The sequence below is a fragment of the Engystomops pustulosus genome, chromosome 4 (genome assembly GCF_040894005.1).
Source record: "Engystomops pustulosus chromosome 4, aEngPut4.maternal, whole genome shotgun sequence".
Taxonomy (NCBI): domain Eukaryota; kingdom Metazoa; phylum Chordata; class Amphibia; order Anura; family Leptodactylidae; genus Engystomops; species Engystomops pustulosus.
Genome location: NC_092414.1, coordinates 190,292,322 through 190,313,832, shown reverse-complemented (window position 1 = coordinate 190,313,832; position 21,511 = coordinate 190,292,322). Strand labels below are relative to the sequence as shown.

Genomic DNA, 21,511 nt, shown 5'->3' with positions numbered 1-21,511 from the left:
ACGACTGTGGTGTTGTTTGTAGCCCATTTCCACCAGCTTTTGTTTTACAACCCCAAGCAGGCCAATTATATAGTAGTTTTTGCAAAGCCTGGACAACCCCTATAAAGGGGTTTCCCCATGAAAGAAAATTACCATTTTTCACAGTGTTATTGGTGTTTTAGCTCCTCTCACTCAGTGATGGTCAGTGTAAGATTCCATAGTGTGGGCGGGGACTCTCTGAGCAGACACTTCATGATCCCTCTGTGCTGATATTGTGGTTAGATTATCAGGGTCCAGGGTTTATCTACACTTTTATTGAGCTTCTGAACAATGTACTAATATCTGACACACAGAAAGAGAGATGAGATGTATATTACACATGACTTTCTCCCCTTTGCTATTACAGCGTTTACATGCTGTCAGCTCTACAATAAACCTCCCTCTGCCCTTGATAAAGATCTTATCTGCCCGTAGCTATACTCTCCTCACAATGTGATGTGTTGTTGTTTGCCGGCAGGAAGTCAGTGTGTGTCCGTGTGAGCTCGTCTTGGAATGCATGGGGGGGGGGGGGATAGAGGCAGAGAGCAGCTCAGTGCAGCATCAGACAGCACAACATGGCTGCCAAGCCTAAACTCACATGATCCAAGGTCGGGTCCAGGGGCAATCAAAATTGTGTACAGCAGGACTGATAGAGACAGGTTGGAATTATATCTGTGAAATGCTGAATTTTTGTTAATAACAGTGAATTAGAGAAGGTGTTATTTTATTATCCTGAGTATATTTAACAAACTTGTCTTTGTGGGAATACCCCATTGCATGAAATCAAATGGTAGATTTTCTTTATTATGAAGCAAACATACCTTGAGAATGCTGTAGCTACACTGATGCAGGCACACACCCAGTTTCCCCGAAACTAAGACCTAGTACAATTTCTTTGCAGTCTTATTTTCGGGGAAACACTATATCTTGTTTAATCCCTGAGGCCGCGTTCACACGTTCCGCTAGTAACGTGTTCATAATGTGATGCTAGCGCACAGGGGGGCGGAGTTTGGGGCGATCGCATATGCGTTTCCAGAGAAACGCATGCGATTGGGTTATTAATCGCATGCGTTAGCAGAACGTGTGAACGCGCCCTTAGCAGTGTGGTTTTGCTGAAAAAACAACTATAACATTCAGGATCTTGGGAAAGCTGGGTTGCCTTCAGCCTGTGTTACACAGAGTTTCTGAACTGTCCAGACAGGACTAATCAACCTGAGTGCTGGATGACTCATACACAGCAGCTGGGGGATGGTGCAGAGATTGAAGAAAAAAAATCTGTGTAAAACACTGCGATAAGACCAGGGTGACACACAGGGAACTCACTGCAGAATTTCACAATTTCTCTAAGCAAAAATCAAAATTAGATGATCTCTTTTACGGCTCAACTGCGGATAATGCTACAAGTCTTCCATATGTGTCCGCTTTTGCATTGCAGTGATTGAAGATCCTGGAAGAAGCCAATTTACACTGATGGATTAAATATACCCACTGGGCGAGCACCAAATTTTGCAAGTTACCTCCTTACAGCTCTGTGGGATTACTATGAATGCAGGTTTTATCAAAGAAAACTCGTAAATCACAAACTACAAGAAAACAGGTTTAATGTCCAAAATAAAAAAAAACACAACATAGTCTGAACCTTTCTTCTTGACATTGGATATAACTATATACAGTCACAGTGTCCACGCATCTGACCGGTGGGACAATGACGGAGGGTTTGTACATACAACATGTAGATGGATATGGAGGCGCCTCTTGCCCTCAGTAAGAAGCCATGTGAGTTCTTGTGTAGGTCCACCATTAACTTTACTGGGATTAAAGACATCACTTCAAGTTGAGCCAAGACCCAACACAGGATTACAGCGATTTCTTCCTTCCAAACTATGACAGAACATCTTTAAATATTCTAGATCTGGTTTCTTTCATCTGGCGCGGTTGACTATGGCTTTCACGCGCCCTCCTGGTTCTGTTCCCCATCATCGCGTCGCTTCCAGATCTGTTGCGAGAAATAATTAATCATAACAGGACCAAGCGTTAGATTATTATAGAATTATCCTGGTTTCCCTGAAGAAACACTAACTAGGGCAATATGGTGTGACACGCACAATGCGCCACATTATCAGTTGCTCAGGTACGAGACCAAGGATTTGTCAGATTTAACTTTTGCTCAATTTTATAATTCAGGTTGGCATTGTATGCGCCCAATTGCCAATTGTCCGTCAGAGAGTAACTCTTGCCCCTTGTGCAGATACATTGGAGAAGCATTGAGGACACTGTTCCGGACACGGTCAGCCTCGCTTTTGGTACACAATAGGCCACGATAACAGCTAACTGCATCAGGTTGTGGCTCTCATCTGACTAAATTGACAAGTGGGTGTTGCAAGTTCAAGGTGTGATGCTGCAGTGTCCAACCAATGCCAATCTGTGAGTGGAACATCCCCTTAGGAAGAAGAGTTAAAGGAGTTGTCTGGGGGTTGAAGATCAGGGCATCTATATTCTAAAAACAGCTCCTCTCTATGGTAGTACATGGTATTGCAGCTAAACTCCATTCATCTCTATATAGCCGTGTTTCTATACCGGCACAAACTACGGTCAGATGTGGTCGCTGTTTTTGGAAGAAAGGAACCATGTTTTTTCAACCTCCGCGAACCCCTTTAAATGCAAAACCTTAAGCTGTTGGCATTGACACAAAGCCATTGTACAGGACACATTGTAATGTCACAGTTATGTTCTCCACCAACATGTGAAGGTATAAATCAGAACTTTACTACCTTACTCAAGGGTATAAAGCACAACACTCATACGTAATAATATCATTCAGCACAAGACTCCTGAAGCACATGGTCCGGGACATCACATACCTGAATATAAGCTTCTGAGAGAGTGATCATCTGCGGCAGGATATCCGTTACCTGCAAGTCTTGTAGTTCATACCATTTCCCAGTTCCCTAAACACAGAGAACGTAGAAGGATAAGTCACCAATACATATCACGATCCAGAGGTTGTGTCGCATAGGACACTAGTAAGGGGATTGAATTTTAGATGCCCAACCTGTGGATTGGGGATGAGTCTATTTTGCCACAAACCCTTTACATAACAGTTGGCCATGTAGACCTCCCCCATAAACTACAAAAAAGAAAAAATGTTATGCATATAAATGGAAACGATGGGGTCAACATTTTTTCAACCAATCTGTACAACATGCAGAACGAAGGGATGTTGATCCCTGGAGTCTATAGCCGCTATACACATGGAAAAATAAAAAAAAAAGTCCTGGATTTTTTTGAAGCTGGGAAGCGAAAAAAGGGCATCAGAAGATAAGGCTTAATTGCAGCATAAAAGGGGTGCGCAAATTGTGTGAAGCTACAAGGTGACCTGTTGGTTTAGGGTCCCAAATCGACCTTTTTGAAGGCTTTACATGCCAAAAATAAAAACTTTGGTGTGAGCCCCACGAGGCACATCAGACTGACGAGAAGATCGCACGCCGGCACATCATCTCGTGATGCAGTGATTGAAGCCGGGATCATGCATTGTGCATGCACTGCACCTACGCAGATTGTGCACGGTTGTCGGGTTGGACTAGGCCGGCTTCATTTATGGCATGGCGCCGCTGAATAGAGTAATTGACGAGGTGAGTATAAAGTATTTTATTAATACCATAGCTTAAAAATACTACATGGTGATTTGGAACACCAAGACCCAAATCCCCTCAACAGGCTTCAGTCTCATAACTATCCAGCTCAGGGCCAAAGGGGCCGATAAGCCCAGTCCTTAGGATGTGGTGCTGATGAGAGCAAACGTTGTATAAACAGTGATGATACTGCATTATACTCACATGGTGGAGGACGTGGATACGGTAGGACCCTTCTGTGGGTTTCCCATCATGCACTATGTTTGCTACAAGATCGTATGTCGTGTTCTTGTGTACTGACTGAAATTCTTCCGCCAGATATTCCCGCAGATCCACATTCCTAGAAGAAAAAATGAAGGAATAAAAATTGAAGGAAGCAGTAAAACCCAGATGTAATCCATTACAGGAAAGGGGGGTAATGGTCAGGGGTTCCCAGTGCAGGATCCTCCTCTCATGCTATGGAGGACCTGTCTAATGTTAATGGAAGCCATGTAAGACATAAGGTGGAGTATACTCACGTGATGGGGAAATTGACAATAGTTGGGTTCTTCTCCACAAAAAAGTTGTTCTTGGTAAATCGCTTTATACAGAAGATCAGGTACGGGGGCAGCTTGGTCAGCTGGAAACGCTTCAGGAAGTTCTCCTTATAGGTCTTGTATTCCTGTAAAGACGTGTGTGCAAAGCGTTTTATAGGCGTTTTCTAGCGGTCACGTCTGCTTTTGCAAATGAGCCCTGTTCCTTAACGTGATGAACCACAGACAACACAAAGTACTGATGGATATGACAAAGTAACAACTGATCTATCCTAAAACTAGGGAGCACTAGCTTGTGCCATGCCACTAGGTCAGTACTACACAGGTTCTGTACCTTCTCGGTGATGCCATTGAACTTGGCCAGGATACTGAAGAGCGGCACTTGTGGGATGATGAGCTGCTCCTTCTCGTCCTTGTAGAGGGGGGCGGTGGGAAGGTCCAGGGTCAGGTACATGAAGGTGGACTCCAGCATCTTCTCCTGGTACTCCTCATTTCCTTGTAGCGCCTCCTTCTCCTCTGTGGGCTGCAGGTAGAAAACATCAGTTATATCATCTATAAAAAGGGGTTGGCAACATCGCTGGTTTGCCTTAAAGGGGTATTCCAAATTTAATAAATTGCGCTCAGTTTGCTAAAGCTTACCAAATCAGGATGAGGCAGCTTCTTGGTGAAAATCCGCATTGATCCCTGGAATACTTCTGTTACAATAGCTGGAAAATAAACCAATGAATACATGTATTTAATCGTTTAAACAATTGGGGTAAAATGTCAGCTCAGCTCCTCCTGCTCTATAACATACTTCCTCCATACAGGGCACTATGTACAACCTGCTCAGCTCATCCTGCTCTATAACATACTTCCTACATACAGGGCACTATGTACACCCTGTGCAGCACCTCCTGCTCTATAACATGCTGCCTGCAGAATGGACACTATGCATAACCTGCTCAGCTCATCCTGCTTTATGACATGTTATTGGCAGATGTACCTAGAGTGCACGTCTTGGCATCTCTTCTAGTCTTCCGGATTTCAGTGCTGGCATGGGCAGTAAGATGAGTATTTTCATCATATGATGATTTTCATCATGGCGCAAATACTCATCACAGGACACCAAGCAGTTAATATCTGAAATAAAGCTGAAGGCATCATCATGAAATGGGATGCGTTCTCTATGTCAGGTCACATGTGTAACTAACCTGCTGTCTGCAGAGCCATGGAGTGTGTAGAATGGTTGTGTCTTGCTGGGCAGGGAATGGATAGCAGCGTGATACCTCCTGACAGAGCCCTAATCACCTGCTAATAGCAACGTGGAGGAACGGTGGATGAGACACCGCTGCGGGGGAAAATGTCGAAGAAGACAAGTAGCACGGGCTTATGATCCCATCTATAGATGTATAGATGTAGTAAAATGTCAGAGCGGGTCATAAAATATTACTCTGACAAATGCGGAGGAGCATATTGAGCAACACACGTTTTTTATATTGTTTGAAAACGATAAAAACTATTATTAGGAGTCAGTTAAAGGGAATGTATCATCTGCTTCGACATTGCAGACTGTGTTATGCAATTGCCCTGTAGATCCGTGTAACCAGACCTTTCTGTGCGTTATAAGCAGCAGCACTGTGAAAAATGCATCTATATTCCCGGATTGTAGCTTCTCCAAGTGTCCTCACACTGCTGTGCTCTTAGCTGCCTGCAGTCAGCTTCTCCACAGTCCCTCCCCTCGGAGTAAATGCTGTAGCAGGCTACTATGGCAGTCACACAGACCAGAACATAAGGACTGTGGAGCAGCTCAATGCGGAGAGCCAAGAGCACAGCAGTGTGAGGTCATGCTCCAGTACACTTGAAGAAGTTACAATGTAAATATAAATAGATTTTACACAACAAAAGGAATGATTAAAACAGCAATCCAGGACTGCTACATATCATGGAAGTTTTTAAGTCAGATCCCTTTTAGAAAAATAAAAAGAGATTAAAGAAGAAGAAAAAAATCCTATCTTACTAAACTGATCGATGAAAATTGCTGTGATACAGCAGGACAACTATGCCTATACTATTCCCCCATTGCCTTTAAAATTCCACAATCCATTAGTAAAGTTGTATCACCATCTTTGCATATTTATGTTCTTCTAGCTCAGCCACTTCTCCTGCTTGCGGAATATATGAGGAAGGGTGAATAAGGGGGCTGAAAGAGACACTGTCTGTATGTAGCTGGCTGAAGAGAAATCAGCTCTGCCCATCCCTCAGGAATTCTCTTCAATGAGGGGAAGTGGCGGTGCAGTTGAGTTGGAAGAACATGAAAATGCCAGACACAGCTCATGCGTTGATCAGACTCACAACTCATTTGCATAGATGGTGAGTCAACTTTACAAACGGACTGTGGAATGTTTCAGGCATGGAGAGGAACAATATAGGGATAGTTGTATGCTGTATAACAGCTTTCAAAGATGTTTAGTTAAAGGAAACCTACCACTTGAAGTGGCAGGTTTCTGATGGAAATACCGGGCACCAGCTCAGGGTGAGCTGGTGCCGGAGCTTATTTTTGTTACCGATACCGCGGTTTAAAACACTTTTTAAAAACTTTATAGCCGGCGCAGGCAGGTACGCGCTCGGCGCTTACCATGCACGCGGCTACATAGGAAGTGAATGAGAGCACCGCGCCGAGCGCGTAGCTCCCTGCGCCGGCTATAAAGTTTAAAAAGTGTTTTAAACCGCGATACCGCGGTTTAAAACACTAACGAAAATAAGCTCCGGCACCAGCTCACCCTGAGCTGGTGCCCGGTATTTCCATCAGAAACTTGCCACTACAAGTGGTAGGTTTCCTTTAACGTGGGTTAGTTTATACGGGCAGCGGCAAGCAGTAGTCATCATGAACCACCGAGAACCTGTAAAGTACCAAACCGTGCAGAGAAGCACATCGGACAATTTTGCCGTTTAAGTTTGTAGCAACATATCTATCTGGGAGCAGAGATTTGCCCAACCAAATTCAACTTTCCTCCCATCATACATGTATATTCACCATGAGAATTCACTTACTTTTCTTTTTCTTTGTGCCACCGAGGGCAGAGTTTAAAGCATTTAAGAACCACGAAAGAAAATCTACACCATCACCTAGAAAACACAGAAAAACATAATGAGACCAACAGTTCAAGACATCAAATGTAGATACTGTACGGACTATATTCTTAAAAGAAATCTACCATCAAAATCCATCATGATAAACCAGGGACACTTACTGATAGATCCAGGCACAGTGACTGTGGTAATCTTATATTTACTATACACAGCCGCCTTTAATAAAAAATTAGGTGAATATCCTTCATTCTAAAATTATGCTAATAAGCCAAAAGGGCTCCTGGGGGTGTTCAATCGTAAAATGTATATAACCGACATGGGGGCATTACTATGTACAGCTGAGGAGGAATGGTATCATGACACACACACAATTCAAGTGGAACTCCATTTGAAAAACTGAATTGCAAAACATTGGGACTTTTATGGACTTTTTCCTAGTATCAGAAGGAGCCAAGTGCAAAAAGATTAACACTGGATGATTAATCATAAATCCAAACAAAGAAAATGTTATGTTTCATGATACTATGTATTCCTGTTATCAGAGCCCCTCTGTGCTGCAGCTTCACAAGAGGGCTTCCTGCAACCACTGTGTACTGTAATTTTCTTTACCGCACTGAGATTACATGAGGCAGAATAGGGGGAGGCAGTGTGACTGCATGTGAAGCTGCCATACAGAGGGACTCTGATAATGCCCCCTCAAAGCCATTCTGGCTCATTAGGATAATTTTAAAAGGAAGGGCCCTTCGATTAGCATGCCAAATTTTGATGGCAAATTTCCTTTAATTGCAACCATGTTGAGGGAATCTTCATGGGCTTCTTTTGAACACTGGGCTGTACTTAACTACTGAGGGTGTCCAAATAAAAAAAACCTTGATTACAGAACTAGAGGCTATACACTTGGCCCTAATCAGTGTTCCCATAGACATGAATGGAGTGGCCATACATGCCCAGAAAACTATCCATTCAGCTCGGCCAGAGAAAAGAGGAGAAGGGGGGGGGGGGTGACAGTGGACTCTTGTTCACCTCTGGGGCCCAGACCTATCATCATATATTTTATGAAACATCCAGTCAAATACTGAAGAGGTGTCTGTAGCGGTGGTTATGCGAGGGTATGTTCAGTCTTTGAACAGATTCCAGGAAGCCCCCAAAAGACCACCATTAGAGAGGATAGTGTATGCTCCACCATCGAACAGGAGCGCCTCAAAGTTCAGTTTAGTTCTGCTCTATTCAGGTGGGATCTTCATTACATGCCCCTGCCTGCCCAGACCAAATCCAGGCCCCTAGCATTGGGAAACTTGGTGTCACAGCTTACATGCCCTCCCAATGAAAATAACATAAAACTCCTCTGTCCTCACCCTGTTTAGTAATCTGGAAGTTTTTCTTGCTGCAGAGGACCACGGCCTGCAGCATCTCATGTGGGGAAACATGCGCCTTAAAGTTCCTGGGGTTCCACAATTTACGCATCAACTCTCCGAACCTCTGCACCAGGAGGAACATGATATCCCCAGGAGGACGCTGAATCCCACGGTAATTCTCTTCCTCTAAGAAGTAGTTTCTCAGCGGAGGAACATTGGATAATGCCTGGAATAGATAGTTAAAGATTTAGAACATGCGAATATAACACACTTCTTTCTAAAAGGGTTTTGTGAAACCCTCGCTCTCACCTGCAGCACAGCATTGGCGTAGTCATTAGCTTTGATGTTATTGAGGCCCACAATGCCGGGTAGGTAGGTGGTCCCATCATACGCTCGAGACAACTTTGCTTGTTTGTCCAGATTACTGATTTGCGCTTTTGTGAATGTCGGCTTTAATACATACTGAGGAAGAAAGTGAAAACGTATGATACACTGTGATGCACACAACAGCCATCGTGGAATGAAAGCTTCTCCAAATGTTTCACAAGTCATGTACCCCTTCCTTACCTTTTAATTTCAAGAGAGATAATGAGATTACACTATAAATTTACTGCACGTTGCAGGTAACCAAATGTGGCAATGCATCCCAAGCCTTGTGTACCAATTACAATTTACATACTATGGACATGGTCATGTGGACCATCTTGGCTGCCCACTCTGTAGTAAGTGCTCTTTCTTCCAAACTAGGGCTTCTTAAAAGGAAGCAAGAGCATGTTTCTGAGAACCTTGTTCCCATAACACAATTGATCTGTCCCATAGGGATTTTAACACAACACAAAGATGAAAATCACAACAGAGGTTGTGTCTTAGGCTCCTTTGCACTTACATGTTTATGGCAGCCGAATGCTAGCTGTACGCCATACAGCCGCCATAGAAATGCATTGTGCACGGTGAGCACACACGTTTGTCACCTAACATGCCATCGCCAGGGAAAAAAAAAAAAACATGCACTCTTTTCCCACGGCTCCCTATGGAGAGGCAGTACTGTTCACTCCTCCGGCCCAGACGTAGCATACGTAACAGTAAGAGAAGCTACCCATTATTGGGCAAGATCCACTGGGTCATTGTTTACGGCCAATGTGTGATCTGTGTGTGCCCACCTCATGCGCCAATGACAACAGAAAAGACTGTCCAAGTTGTAAAGATGGGCAAGAATAGAATTGGCTCTATAAGTCTGCGGCTTAGGCAGTCGGCTCACACACAGAGCTGTGGAAACTGTGGCCGCTTGTATGACCACTCAACTAAAACAACCTTAGCCTTAGACAATGCAACTTTAAGTGTTCTATGCAGGAGACTGACGCCCTTCCATCCAACATCCCAATCTTGAACATACCGTGATATCTTCCAGGGAAGAATCAATAATCTTGTAGTTATCGGGCAGACAATAAAACATTAGGGTGTGCAGATTCAGGAAAACATGGTGGCTAAACTGAACACTGTGGATGTAAGCATGAGACTTCAGCCCCCGACCTGTAGATGGAAAAGATAGAGAACAATGAATCACATATTATACTTTACTACTAGGCCATTACTATAAACTGAAAGTCAGTAACTTACCCTGGAAGTATTTCCCGCACACCAAGCAGGCGTAGGCATTAATGTGCGACAGTGAGATAGAGCACAACTTCTCAAAGTCAAAATCCAAGACACTCCTGTAAGAAGAGCATAAAAGAATCAATGAAAACTTCTAGACTATTTCATACCTGTAGAGTTCAGCCCCCTCCCTGCTACACAGACCTGTTGATGGTGTCCAGATATGGGCAATGTCTGCTGCGTCTGTCTTCAGGGTCATGACGACTGTACTTGGGTACCACTGAAATATTTAATGCAGGGGGATTAGTTACATGGGCAGGGAACCCCAACGTATTGCAGAAATGTAATGAAAATAATCCATTATAATCTATCATAGACGCAAAAGAATCTTTGGAACTAAACTGAATGATTTTCAGTTTCACATTGAACTATGAAAAGATCTAGACTGGACTTCCCATGATTTAAAGGACATCTACCACCAGCATGAAAGACAATCTTCATTCTGGTGGTAGATTCCCTTTAGAACTCTTTTTTTGTAAACTTGCTTAATGACCAATAAAGTAATCTATAAAAAACCACTAACATCTGTACTAATCTCTGTGCCGGCACAGCATCTGTATATAGACGGTGGCCAGCAGTGTAGAAAGAGCAGTGCTGGAATTTAAGACCTAATGTCTTCAATGTTTCACAGACCATACACAATACAGAGTACAGGACACTGAGCATCATAGTGATATATGATACAAGGAGTCCCTGCTTCCCCGCTGTAACCTGCTGCTGTTTTGAGAGGAAGCTCCTTGTATCATATATGACTGTAAAGCTGAAATGAGGTGCAGGATGTTTGAATTATGAAACTTTCCTTGATAAACAAATCCAACCTAGATCTGCACTAGTCGCTACGCCTGTGGGTAGACTTGGATTACACGTACTGATCCAAGAACAGTCCAGATATCTTAGTCACCTATAACAACATACTATTATATTGTATTTACAAGCGATCCCCTACTTAAGGACATCTAACTTACAGACGACCCCTAGTTAAAGACGGACCCCTCTGTCCCCTGTGACCTCTGGTGCAGCTCTCTGGATGCTACTATAGTCCCAGACTGCAATGATCAGCTGTAAGTTGTCTGTAATGAAGCTTTATTGATAATTCTTGGTCCCATTACAGCAAAAAAACATTTTGAAACTCCAATTGTCACTGGGGCAAAAAAATTTTTTGTCTGGATCTACAATTATAAAATATACAGTGCTCTGACCTATAGCGGTTAGTACACACTACACTAAGTAACAGTTCTGCGAAGCTTATCGCAGCTGCAACACCTCTCACCCGAGCTGCAGCCCCCAAATATATCACACTGTAAGCAGCCATGATGTTTACCACAACAAGAGACTCAAACTCCATAACAACCAATCACAAACAGCCTTAGACTTTCTCAGAAGAGTTTAGAAAATTAAAGCTGGGTGCTGATTGGTTGTTATGATTCCTGCCATGCGCTTGGTTAGATAAGAGGATATAACAGTGACCCCAATGTGCAGGTCACACACACCTGCTGCTTCCTCCTCCAAATTCTCCTCCGCTTCACGTTTCAGCCGTTTCTCCACGTTCATCCTGCTCACACCGACACCAGTGCGTGCCGAGCCTCGAACCTACTAGAAGCCCCGCCCCATTGCATCTAGGAAAGCAATCATTGGTACATTCAGGTTAGAAACGAGGCTTGACACGCAGACGTGATCTGAACGTTAATTGGTTCTACTCTGGTAAGCAATCACCAATCAGCGCTAAGCTCGGGTAGTTCTATCAGCCAATCAGCGAGAAGTAGGGGTAAAATGCGCAGAATAGGGGGGACGGGGCGCTCCGGGTGTGATGGAGGAAGAAGCGGAGCCGCGAGTGAGAGCGGGGCCCGGGGGAAGGCTGGATATGAGTCATGGCTTCGTCCATCACATCCGGCGGAACCAGATAGCCCGGTGAGGGGGGGCATTACTATACAAGAGGGGGGTAATCCTGGAGGTTATAGTTTCCTCTCATGTAGAGGCTAAATGCAGAGCTGTGCTCTCCCCGTGTGACATGGCAGACATTCACATACACTATGGACATGGGGTGTGAGTTAGAGACAATCCCTTTAAGTAGTTCATTACATTGTCTCTCTGTTATTCCTCCTAGAAAAGTGACAGCTGGGTGTTACCAGTTGTGGGCGTGTCCCTATATACTGACATCTCCGTATGGTAACGCCCAGTTGTCCATTTTCAGACATGTCCACACCAAATAACACCGTTCTTATGAAAAAAAACCATTGGGTTTTCCATTTTCTAAAGTGGAACAGAGGTGCCTTTAAAGGAAAGGGGCAGACAAATTTTATGAATTTTTTTATGCTGTGGGCTCTAGGTGGTCAAAAATTAAATTCAGCACATAGTTGATCTTGTTTGTGTAATGAAAAGTTTTATATAACTTTTCACTATACTTTCTGTATCAATTCCTCGCAGATTTCTACTAGATCTCTGCTTGCTGTCATTTTGGAAATTGCATAACTTTTCATTACACAAATAAGATCAATTATGTGCTGAAAGTCGACAAACCTTTTAATAAAGAAAAAGTACGGAACACAAGTCTCTCGCAATAGTTTAGCCACCATTACAACTGATGGTGCAGCTTAAACTCCTAATGTTGTCGTTGGGGTTTTTTTTTCAACTATTCTTTTGTTTTACTAGAGATGACTATGATAAGGAGGTGAAGCAAGCCAAAGAGAAGCAAAAGAAAAGGTACACTCCAGGACCGGCCCGACCCAAGAAACCAGACCAGCAGGTCTACCACCCCCGTCCAAGAGGTGAGGGCTTTATGTAGAAGCAATGTTTTCATATTGGAAATTTACCCAGCCTATATTTTTGCTGCAGGTAGTGATTCTGATGAGCTCTATTTGGGGTTAACAGGTTTGTCCCAAGTATCTGAGTTCTACACTGTTTCCAATCTGATCGGTGAGGATCTGATTGGCAGGACTCCACCAATCATAAGAACGGGACCTTTAGCTCTGCAGAGAATGGGGATCCCATTCACACGATTGGGTGAAGCGGCAGGACGAGCGTGCTCCCAGCGGCTCCGTTCATTTTTTTATGGGAGTGACGGAAAGGGATATTACCGTTTCAGCTAATAAATGTTTTTATACAATTTTCCAATATACTTTCTGTATCAATTCCTCCATTTTTTTCTAGATCTCTGCTTGCTGTCCTTCTATAGATATCTTCCATTTTTACTTCCAAATGACAGAAATCTGACACATGGCTCTGATTACTCTCTGCTATACTAACGAGTCCTGTGCCCAGATTTGTAGCCACTGGAAATAGAGAATCTTTCTGTAGAAGGACAGCAAGCAGAGATCTAGAAAACTGTGAGGAATTGATACAGAAAGTATCTTGGAAAATTGTATAACTTTCCATTATTCAAACAATAGCATTAATTTGCCGAAATGGGAATACCCCTTTTAAATAGCTGAGTTCAGCATTCGGCTATCTCCAACAGTTCCCACAGATTATAGGTGGAAAAGCAATGGCACGGATATAATGCGAATCTGACTCCATCAGTCTACAGTTGTTCTTTTTAATCACCCATGGATCCCACTATATCCTCAGTCCAGACTCCGGTCTTCCTGTCTAGGCAGATTCCTGTTGCATGAATGTGCAACTCCTGTACTGCAGGATGGAGAGGGCAGAGGGGATTCCTGTCCACCAGCGTAAAGACGAGACCAGCTCTACAAACAGGCATCTTGACCGAAAGGGGTGAGGGGGTATAGCAGAGCTGTGTGTGAGATTGGTTAGGCGAGATAGCAGAGCTGGTGTGTTATTGTGTCTTACATGCATCTCATCTCTGATCTGTCTTCTCTCTCCTTTTCTATGTGTCAGATGCTAGTGAATGTTCAGGAGGTAAATGAAAGTGCAGATAAACCCTGTACCCTGATAATTTAAGCACATTGTTAGCTCACAGCATCTCATAGCACAGAGGGATCATGAAGTGTCTGCTTAGAGAGTAAATGCAGTGTTAGGGCTCATTGAGGTCCGTATGCTATGTTTTTGTTTATGCAGACTGCATACTGACCCATAGATTCTTGGGTGGACTGTTTTTCTATTTTTTTTTTTTTGTTTTTTTTGTTTTTTCACTGATGTGCAGACGGTGAGAAACAAAATTGCAGCATACACTATTTTATTCTCGTGTACAGACCACGGAAGTCAATGGAGCTGCAATAAAAAAAAATGGACGGCACCCAGATGCATCCATTTGCAGTCCGTTTTTTCGGATACAGTACTGACTGAACGCAGGCATTGCACGTCTGCATGAGGCTTTTAGGAGCAAAAGCAGCAATAAGACAGAGTAAAATGGCAAAGTAGGGGTTCATTTATCTTTATAATGTAAGCATCACTAGGGGATTAAGATTTGAGGACTCATGGGCACACCCCTCTAACAACTTTCTGGTCACCTGCTGTGTTTAGACCATTGATCAATAGAATGCAGGTTTTCATGGATGAGCTTGTTTGGACCTGGATCTTTTTTTACCCAAGAAAAGTAGAGGTGTTAATGAAAATTAAAAAACAGATCACTCCTGCACACAGGCTGATATCAGGCAGGGAAAAACTATGTGTATAAGTGATGAGAGGGGGAGAATGTGATGTATATCCTCCTGTGTCCCCAGAAAGGCCGGCCCGCACTACTGATCAAGCAGATGAAGACCTGAGTGACAGCGACTCCAGCTCAGACCCAGATACTCCGGGACATCCGCTCTTCTGCTTGGAGTTTGAGGCAGATGGAGGTGGAATTACATCTGTTATCGTATATGAGGTGTGTGGCTATGGCGGGGCTGCATGTAGACCTTGGTTTACAGGTCTCCAGGAATATCTGTATATACGTATCTTATTAAACAACCTAAATCCTCCTGTTACAGGATGATGATGCCGAGCAGATCGCTGCGCAAATCTCAGAAGAGAACCAGCTGGAAGCCAGAATGAAGGAGGCTCTGAAAAGACGGATTCAAGAGGAGATCACCAAGAGACGGGTTCACAACTGATATCACTATACAGACTACATATTCACCTTATTCTCCACCAATAGAGAAGAGCTGAACTATGCCAGAGCACCCATCACCTGTCTGCAGTGGGGGGAGGTAGCACAAGTTTCTTAAAGAGTGTGTAACTTTAGGGTCAGGAATTTCAGCTATTATGTATTATTATTTTTTTACAGACTGAGGATTACCAAAATTAGTAGTGAGTTTACAAACCGCACCCCAACGGGTGCCAGTACACTCCAGACATGTAGTAATGGGACGTGCTGATTTCTTAAGTGAAATGTGTTTATTTGCGCCTCATAAGAAGAGTATGGAAACCTGGAAGTGGCTTTTAGGACCCTTTACTCAGCACTAAATGCATAAATTTAGTCTAAAGGGTAAATACAGAACATGTGTATTTCCTAACATAGATAGGTGTGACCCCTCTACACTTGGTGCATACAGTGGGGAGAACTTATAACAAGGGAAAATCACTTGGAGTAATACATCCTGTGCGGACGTTTCATAAGCACAGCCAGAGCCTCTGTCTCCAAAACGGATCTTATTTTTATTCTGTTAAGAATCAACTAAAATAAATTAAATATCATGAACAATAAAAAAAGGTTCTCTGGTTAACCCCACGAGGCTGGGGCACAAGAAAGTCCCTTTACGGGGCCAATAGGAAGAGCTTTCTGCCATTTCACATGGATCAGTATAATTGGAAAGATCCATCCAGACTACAGTGTGTTGTCAGAACGAACCCGACTCTGCTCACACACCATCCCCTGCACAACCAGGAGGGACACTTGGAAGTTAAAATAAATAAATCTTAATAAAAATATTTTTATAGTTTAAAGCAAGTATTTGATTAGATTTTTTTTTTTTTTTTAGAACTACCTTATATACTCGAGTATAAGCCTAGTTTTTCAGCACAAAAAAATGTGCTGAAAACCCAAACTCGGCTTATACTCGAGTAAAAAATATATAGGTTTTACCAGGTTTTTGTGGTAAAATTAGGGGCCTCGGCTTATACTTGGGTCGGCTTATACTCGAGTATATACGGTATCATAATAATTCCTTTATTTATATAGAGCACACAGATTACACAGCGCTGCGCAGAGTTTGCCAAATTGGACTCTGTCCCCATGAGGCTCACAATCTAATCAACCCACCAGTATGTTTTGGAGTGTGGGAGGAAACCCACGCAAACACGGAGAGAACATACAAACTCTTTGCTGATGTTGACCATGGGACTTCAACCCAGGTCCCCAGCGCTGCAAGGCTGTGATGCTAACCACTAAGCCACTGTGCCTGCATATGAAAATATGAAACACTTGGGGGGACGGTTGTATCTTAAAAATGGAATTGCTGTGTCTGCAGCATGGGGGTACAGTATAAGGCTGCTTTCACACAAACGTACACCACGTCCTGACATGCTTCCATACCCACCGAGTGATACCTCTCATAATAGAAATTAATAACAACCTTCATCTGTCATCTCCAGGTGCTGAATAAAAGTCAGCTACAGCACCCCCTGCTGACTGTGGGGGACAATATCATGTAGTGTGTAAGCTGACATGGTGTATGGAAGGGTTTTTGTATGGTATGTTGTATGATGGTACAACTCATTTAGGATTCCAAGTGATTGGCGCTTATAATGCGACTCAAAGTCATAACCATATTTTGTAGATGTCATTCTATTTGTATCACATTGGTTACATAAAAAAGGTGCTAGACATGTATCAGTCACTATGACAAGGTCTATATATAAGCAACTGCCAATGATAAAGGATTTTTATACAAAACTGTGTCTAACGAAAAAATTTTTTTTAACCATCTCCACTGGGGGCAATGGGAGTGATTGACACGGAAGTGGAATCTCCAATGTCATCAACATACCGACTATGGTTGTATGGAATGAAGATTGTGACATCCCACAAAAGGATTGTCAACGTAATCACAATGAAAGGCTCAAATCTGCAACAAAAAATTCAGCAAGTTTCCAACTTGTTCATTGGGTGCAGGCTGTGTGAGGAGAGGAGGACATGGGGTGCAGGGTGTGTGAGGAGAGGAGGACATGGGGTGCAGGCTGTGTGAGGAGAGGAGGACATGGGGTGCAGGCTGTGTGAGGAGAGGAGGACATGGGGGTGCAGGGTGTGTGAGGAGAGGAGGACATGGGGGTGCAGGGTGTGTGAGGAGAGGAGGACATGGGGGTGCAGGCTGGATGAGGAGAGGAGGACATGGGAGTGCAGGGTGTGTGAGGAGAGGAGGACATGGGAGTGCAGGGTGTGTGAGGAGAGGAGGACATGGGAGTGCAGGGTGTGTGAGGAGAGGAGGACATGGGAGTGCAGGGTGTGTGAGGAGAGGAGGACATGGGGGTGCAGGGTGTGTGAGGAGAGGAGGACATGGGGGTGCAGGGTGTGTGAGGAGAGGAGGACATGGGGGTGCAGGCTGGATGAGGAGAGGAGGACATGGGAGTGCAGGGTGTGTGAGGAGAGGAGGACATGGGAGTGCAGGGTGTGTGAGGAGAGGAGGACATGGGGGTGCAGGGTGTGTGGGGAGAGGAGGACATGGGGGTGCAGGGTGTGTGAGGAGAGAGGACATGGGGGTGCAGGGTGTGTGGGGAGAGGAGGACATGGGGGTGCAGGGTGTGTGAGGAGAGGAGGACATGGGGGTGCAGGGTGTGTGAGGAGAGAGGACATGGGGGTGCAGGGTGTGTGGGGAGGAGGACATGGGGTGCAGGCTGTGTGATGAGGAGGAGGACATGGGGGTGCAGGCTGTGTGAGGAAAGGAGGACATGGGAGTGCAGGGTGTGTGAGGAGAGGACATGGGGGTGCAGGGTGTGTGAGAAGAGGAGGACATGGGGGTGCAGGGTGTGTGAGGAGAGGAGTACATGGGGGTGCAGGGTGTGTGAGGAGGAGGACATGGGGGTACAGGCTGTGTGAGGAGAGGAGGACATGGGGCTGCAGGGTGTATGAGGAGAGGAGGACATGGGGGTGCAGGGTGTGTGAGAAGAGGAAACGGGTGCTGGGTGTGTGAGGAGAGGACATGGGGGTGCTGGGTGTGTGAGGAGAGGAGGACATGGGGGTGCGGGCTGTGTGAGGAGGAGGAGGACATGGGGGTGCAGGCTGTGTGAGGAGAGGAGGACATGGGGGTGCAGGGTGTGTGAGGAGAGGGGGACATGGGGGTGCAGGCTGTGTGAAGAGAGGAGGACATGGGGGTGCAGGGTGTGTGAGGAGAGGAGGACATGGGGGTGCAGGGTGTATGAGGAGAGGAGGACATGGGGGTGCAGGGTGTGTGAGGAGAGGAGGACATGGGGGTGGAGGATGTGTGAGGAGAGGAGGACATGGGGGTGCAGGCTGTGTGAGGAGAGGGGGACATGGGGGTGCAGGCTGTGTGTAGAGAGGGGGACATGGGGGTGCAGGCTGTGTGAGGAGAGGGGGACATGGGGTGCAGGCTGTGTGAGGAGAGGAGTACATGGGGGAGCAGGGTGTGTGAGGAGGAGGACATGGGGGTACAGGCTGTGTGAGGAGAGGAGGACATGGGGGTGCAGGGTGTGTGAGGAGAGGAGGACATGGGGGTGCAGGGTGTGTGAGAAGAGGAAACAGGGGTGCTGGGTGTGTGAGGAGAGGAGGACATGGGGGTGCAGGGTGTGTGAGGAGAGGAGGACATGGGGGTGCAGGGTGTGTGAGGAGAGGAGGACATGGGGGTGCAGGGTGTGTGAGGAGAGGAGGACATGGGGCTGCAGGGTGTATGAGGAGAGGAGGACATGGGGGTGCAGGGTGTGTGAGGAGAGGAGGACATGGGGGTGCAGGGTGTGTGAGAAGAGGAAACAGGGGTGCTGGGTGTGTGAGGAGAGGAGGACATGGGGTGCAGGGTGTGTGAGGAGAGGAGGACATGGGGGTGCAGGGTGTATGAGGAGAGGAGGACATGGGGGTGCAGGGTGTATGAGGAGAGGAGGACATGGGGGTGCAGGGTGTGTGAGGAGAGGAGGACATGGGGGTGGAGGATGTGTGAGGAGAGGAGGACATGGGGGTGGAGGATGTGTGAGGAGAGGGGGACATGGGGGTGCAGGCTGTGTGTAGAGAGGGGGACATGGGGGTGCAGGCTGTGTGAGGAGAGGGGGACATGGGGTGCAGGCTGTGTGAGGAGAGGAGGACATGGGGGTGCAGGCTGTGTGAGGAGAGAGGACATGGGGGTGCAGGGTGTGTGAGGAGAGGAGGACATGGGGGTGCAGGGTGTGTGAGGAGAGGAGGACATGGGGGTGCAGGGTGTGTGAGGAGAGGAGGACATGGGGGTGCAGGGTGTGTGAGGAGAGGAGGACATGGGGGTGCAGGGTGTGTGAGGAGAGAGAGGACATGGGGGTGCAGGGTGTGTGAGGAGAGAGGACATGGGGGTGCAGGTTGTGTGAGGAGAGGAGGACATGGGGGTGTTGGGTGTGTGAGGAGAGGAGGACATGGGGGTGCAGGCTGTGTGAGGAGAGGGGGACATGGGGTGGAGGGTGTGTGAGGAGAGGAGGACATGGGGGTGCAGGCTGTGTGAGGAGAGGGGGACATGGGGTGGAGGGTGTGTGAGGAGAGGAGGACATGGGGGTGCAGGCTGTGTGAGGAGAGGAGGACATGGGGTGCATGGTGTATAAGAAGATGGGAACATGGGGGTGCAGGCTGTGTGAGGAGAGGAGGACATGGGGTGCAGGCTGTGTGAGGAGAGGGGGACATGGGGGTGCAGGCTGTGTGAGGAGAGCCCCCTCTTCTCACACACCCTGAACCCCACATCTCCCTCTCCTCCCGCACCCTGCACACCATGTCCCCCTCTCCTCACGCACCCTGCACTCCCATGTCCCCCTCTCCTCACAAACCCTGCAGCCCCATGTCCCTTTCTCCTCAAACACCCTGCACCCCCATGTCCTCCTATCCTCACACACCCTGCACCCCCATGTCCTCCTCTCCTCACACACCCTGCACCCCCATGTCCTCCTCTCCTCAAACAGCCTGCACCCCCATGTCCTCCTCTCCTCACACAGCCTGCACCCCCATGTCCTCCTCTCCTCACACACCCTGCACCCCCATGTCCTCCTCTCCTCACACACCCTGCACCCCCATGTCCTCCTCTCCTCACACACCCTGCACTCCCATGTCCTCCTCTCCTCACACACCCTGCACCCCCATGTCCTCCTCTCCTCACACACCCTGCACCCCCATGTCCTCCTCTCCTCATACACCCTGCACTCCCATGTCCTCCTCTCCTCACACACCCTGCACTCCCATGTCCTCCTCTCCTCACACACCCTGCACCCCCCTGTCCTCCTCTCCTCACACACCCTGCACCCCCATGTCCTCCTCTCCTCACACACCCTGCACCCCCATGTCCTCCTCTCCTCACACACCCTGCACCCCCATGTCCTCCTCTCCTCACACACCCTGCACCCCCATGTCCTCCTCTCCTCATACACCCTGCACCCCCATGTCCTCCTCTCCTCACACACCCTGCACCCCCATGTCCTCCTCTCCTCATACACCCTGCACCCCCATGTCCTCCTCTCCTCACACACCCTGCACCCCCATGTCCTCTCCTCACACACCCTGCACCCCCATGTCCTCCTCTCCTCACACAGCCTGCACCCCCATGTCCTCCTCTCCTCATACACCCTGCACTCCCATGTCCTCCTCTCCTCATACACCCTGCACTCCCATGTCCTCTCCTCACACACCCTGCACCCCCATGTCCTCCTCTCCTCACACACCCTGCACCCCCATGTCCTCCTCTCCTCATACACCCTGCACCCCCATGTCCTCCTCTCCTCACACAGCCTGCACCCCCATGTCCTCCTCTCCTCATACACCCTGCACTCCCATGTCCTCCTCTCCTCACACACCCTGCACCCCCATGTCCTCCTCTCCTCACACAGCCTGCACCCCCATGTCCTCCTCTCCTCACACACCCTGCACCCCCATGTCCTCCTCTCCTCACACACCCTGCACCCCCATGTCCTCCTCTCCTCACACACCCTGCACCCCCATGTCCTCCTCTCCTCACACACCCTGCACCCCCATGTCCTCCTCTCCTCACACACCCTGCACCCCCATGTCCTCCTCTCCTCACACACCCTGCACCCCCATGTCCTCCTCTCCTCACACACCCTGCACCCCCATGTCCTCCTCTCCTCATACACTCTGCACCCCCATGTCCTCTCCTTACACACCCTGCACCCCCATGTCCTCCTCTCCTCACACACCCTGCACCCCCATGTCCTCCTCTCCTCACACACCCTGCACCCCCAT

At 47.0% G+C, this 21,511-nt stretch overlaps 2 protein-coding genes across 2 annotated transcripts; one reads left to right on the top strand and one right to left on the bottom strand.

Moving 5' to 3' along the window:
* Window positions 1-1,602: 1,602 nt before the first annotated feature.
* Window positions 1,603-11,967, bottom strand: USP39 (ubiquitin specific peptidase 39). Its single transcript, XM_072148985.1, has 13 exons — window positions 11,754-11,967; window positions 10,408-10,483; window positions 10,228-10,322; window positions 10,004-10,140; window positions 8,920-9,072; window positions 8,611-8,836; window positions 7,217-7,291; window positions 4,823-4,890; window positions 4,518-4,706; window positions 4,169-4,311; window positions 3,855-3,990; window positions 2,880-2,966; window positions 1,603-2,014 (listed from the first exon to the last, which is right to left on the bottom strand). The coding sequence occupies exons 1-13, from the start codon at window positions 11,812-11,814 to the stop codon at window positions 1,967-1,969; spliced, it is 1,494 nt and encodes a 497-aa protein (XP_072005086.1). The 5' UTR covers window positions 11,815-11,967; the 3' UTR covers window positions 1,603-1,966.
* Window positions 11,968-12,011: 44 nt separating this feature from the next.
* C4H2orf68 (chromosome 4 C2orf68 homolog) lies at window positions 12,012-16,086 on the top strand. Its single transcript, XM_072148986.1, has 4 exons — window positions 12,012-12,171; window positions 12,913-13,028; window positions 14,883-15,028; window positions 15,132-16,086. The coding sequence occupies exons 1-4, from the start codon at window positions 12,071-12,073 to the stop codon at window positions 15,252-15,254; spliced, it is 486 nt and encodes a 161-aa protein (XP_072005087.1). The 5' UTR covers window positions 12,012-12,070; the 3' UTR covers window positions 15,255-16,086.
* Window positions 16,087-21,511: the final 5,425 nt, after the last annotated feature.

Excerpts from the sequence above, each read along its gene's own strand:
- C4H2orf68 (XM_072148986.1), top strand. The coding sequence starts at position 12,071 with ATGGAGGAAGAAGCGGAGCCGCGAGTGAGAGCGGGGCCCGGGGGAAGG. Across the intron at positions 12,172-12,912 it reads CGGCGGAACCAGATAGCCCG|AGATGACTATGATAAGGAGG; the intron begins GTGAGGGGGGGC and ends TTGTTTTACTAG. Across the intron at positions 15,029-15,131 it reads CATCTGTTATCGTATATGAG|GATGATGATGCCGAGCAGAT; the intron begins GTGTGTGGCTAT and ends CTCCTGTTACAG.
- USP39 (XM_072148985.1), bottom strand. The coding sequence starts at position 11,814 with ATGAACGTGGAGAAACGGCTGAAACGTGAAGCGGAGGAGAATTTGGAG. Across the intron at positions 10,484-11,753 it reads TTTGGAGGAGGAAGCAGCAG|TGGTACCCAAGTACAGTCGT; the intron begins GTGTGTGTGACC and ends TAAATATTTCAG. Across the intron at positions 8,837-8,919 it reads ACGCCAATGCTGTGCTGCAG|GCATTATCCAATGTTCCTCC; the intron begins GTGAGAGCGAGG and ends TATCTATTCCAG.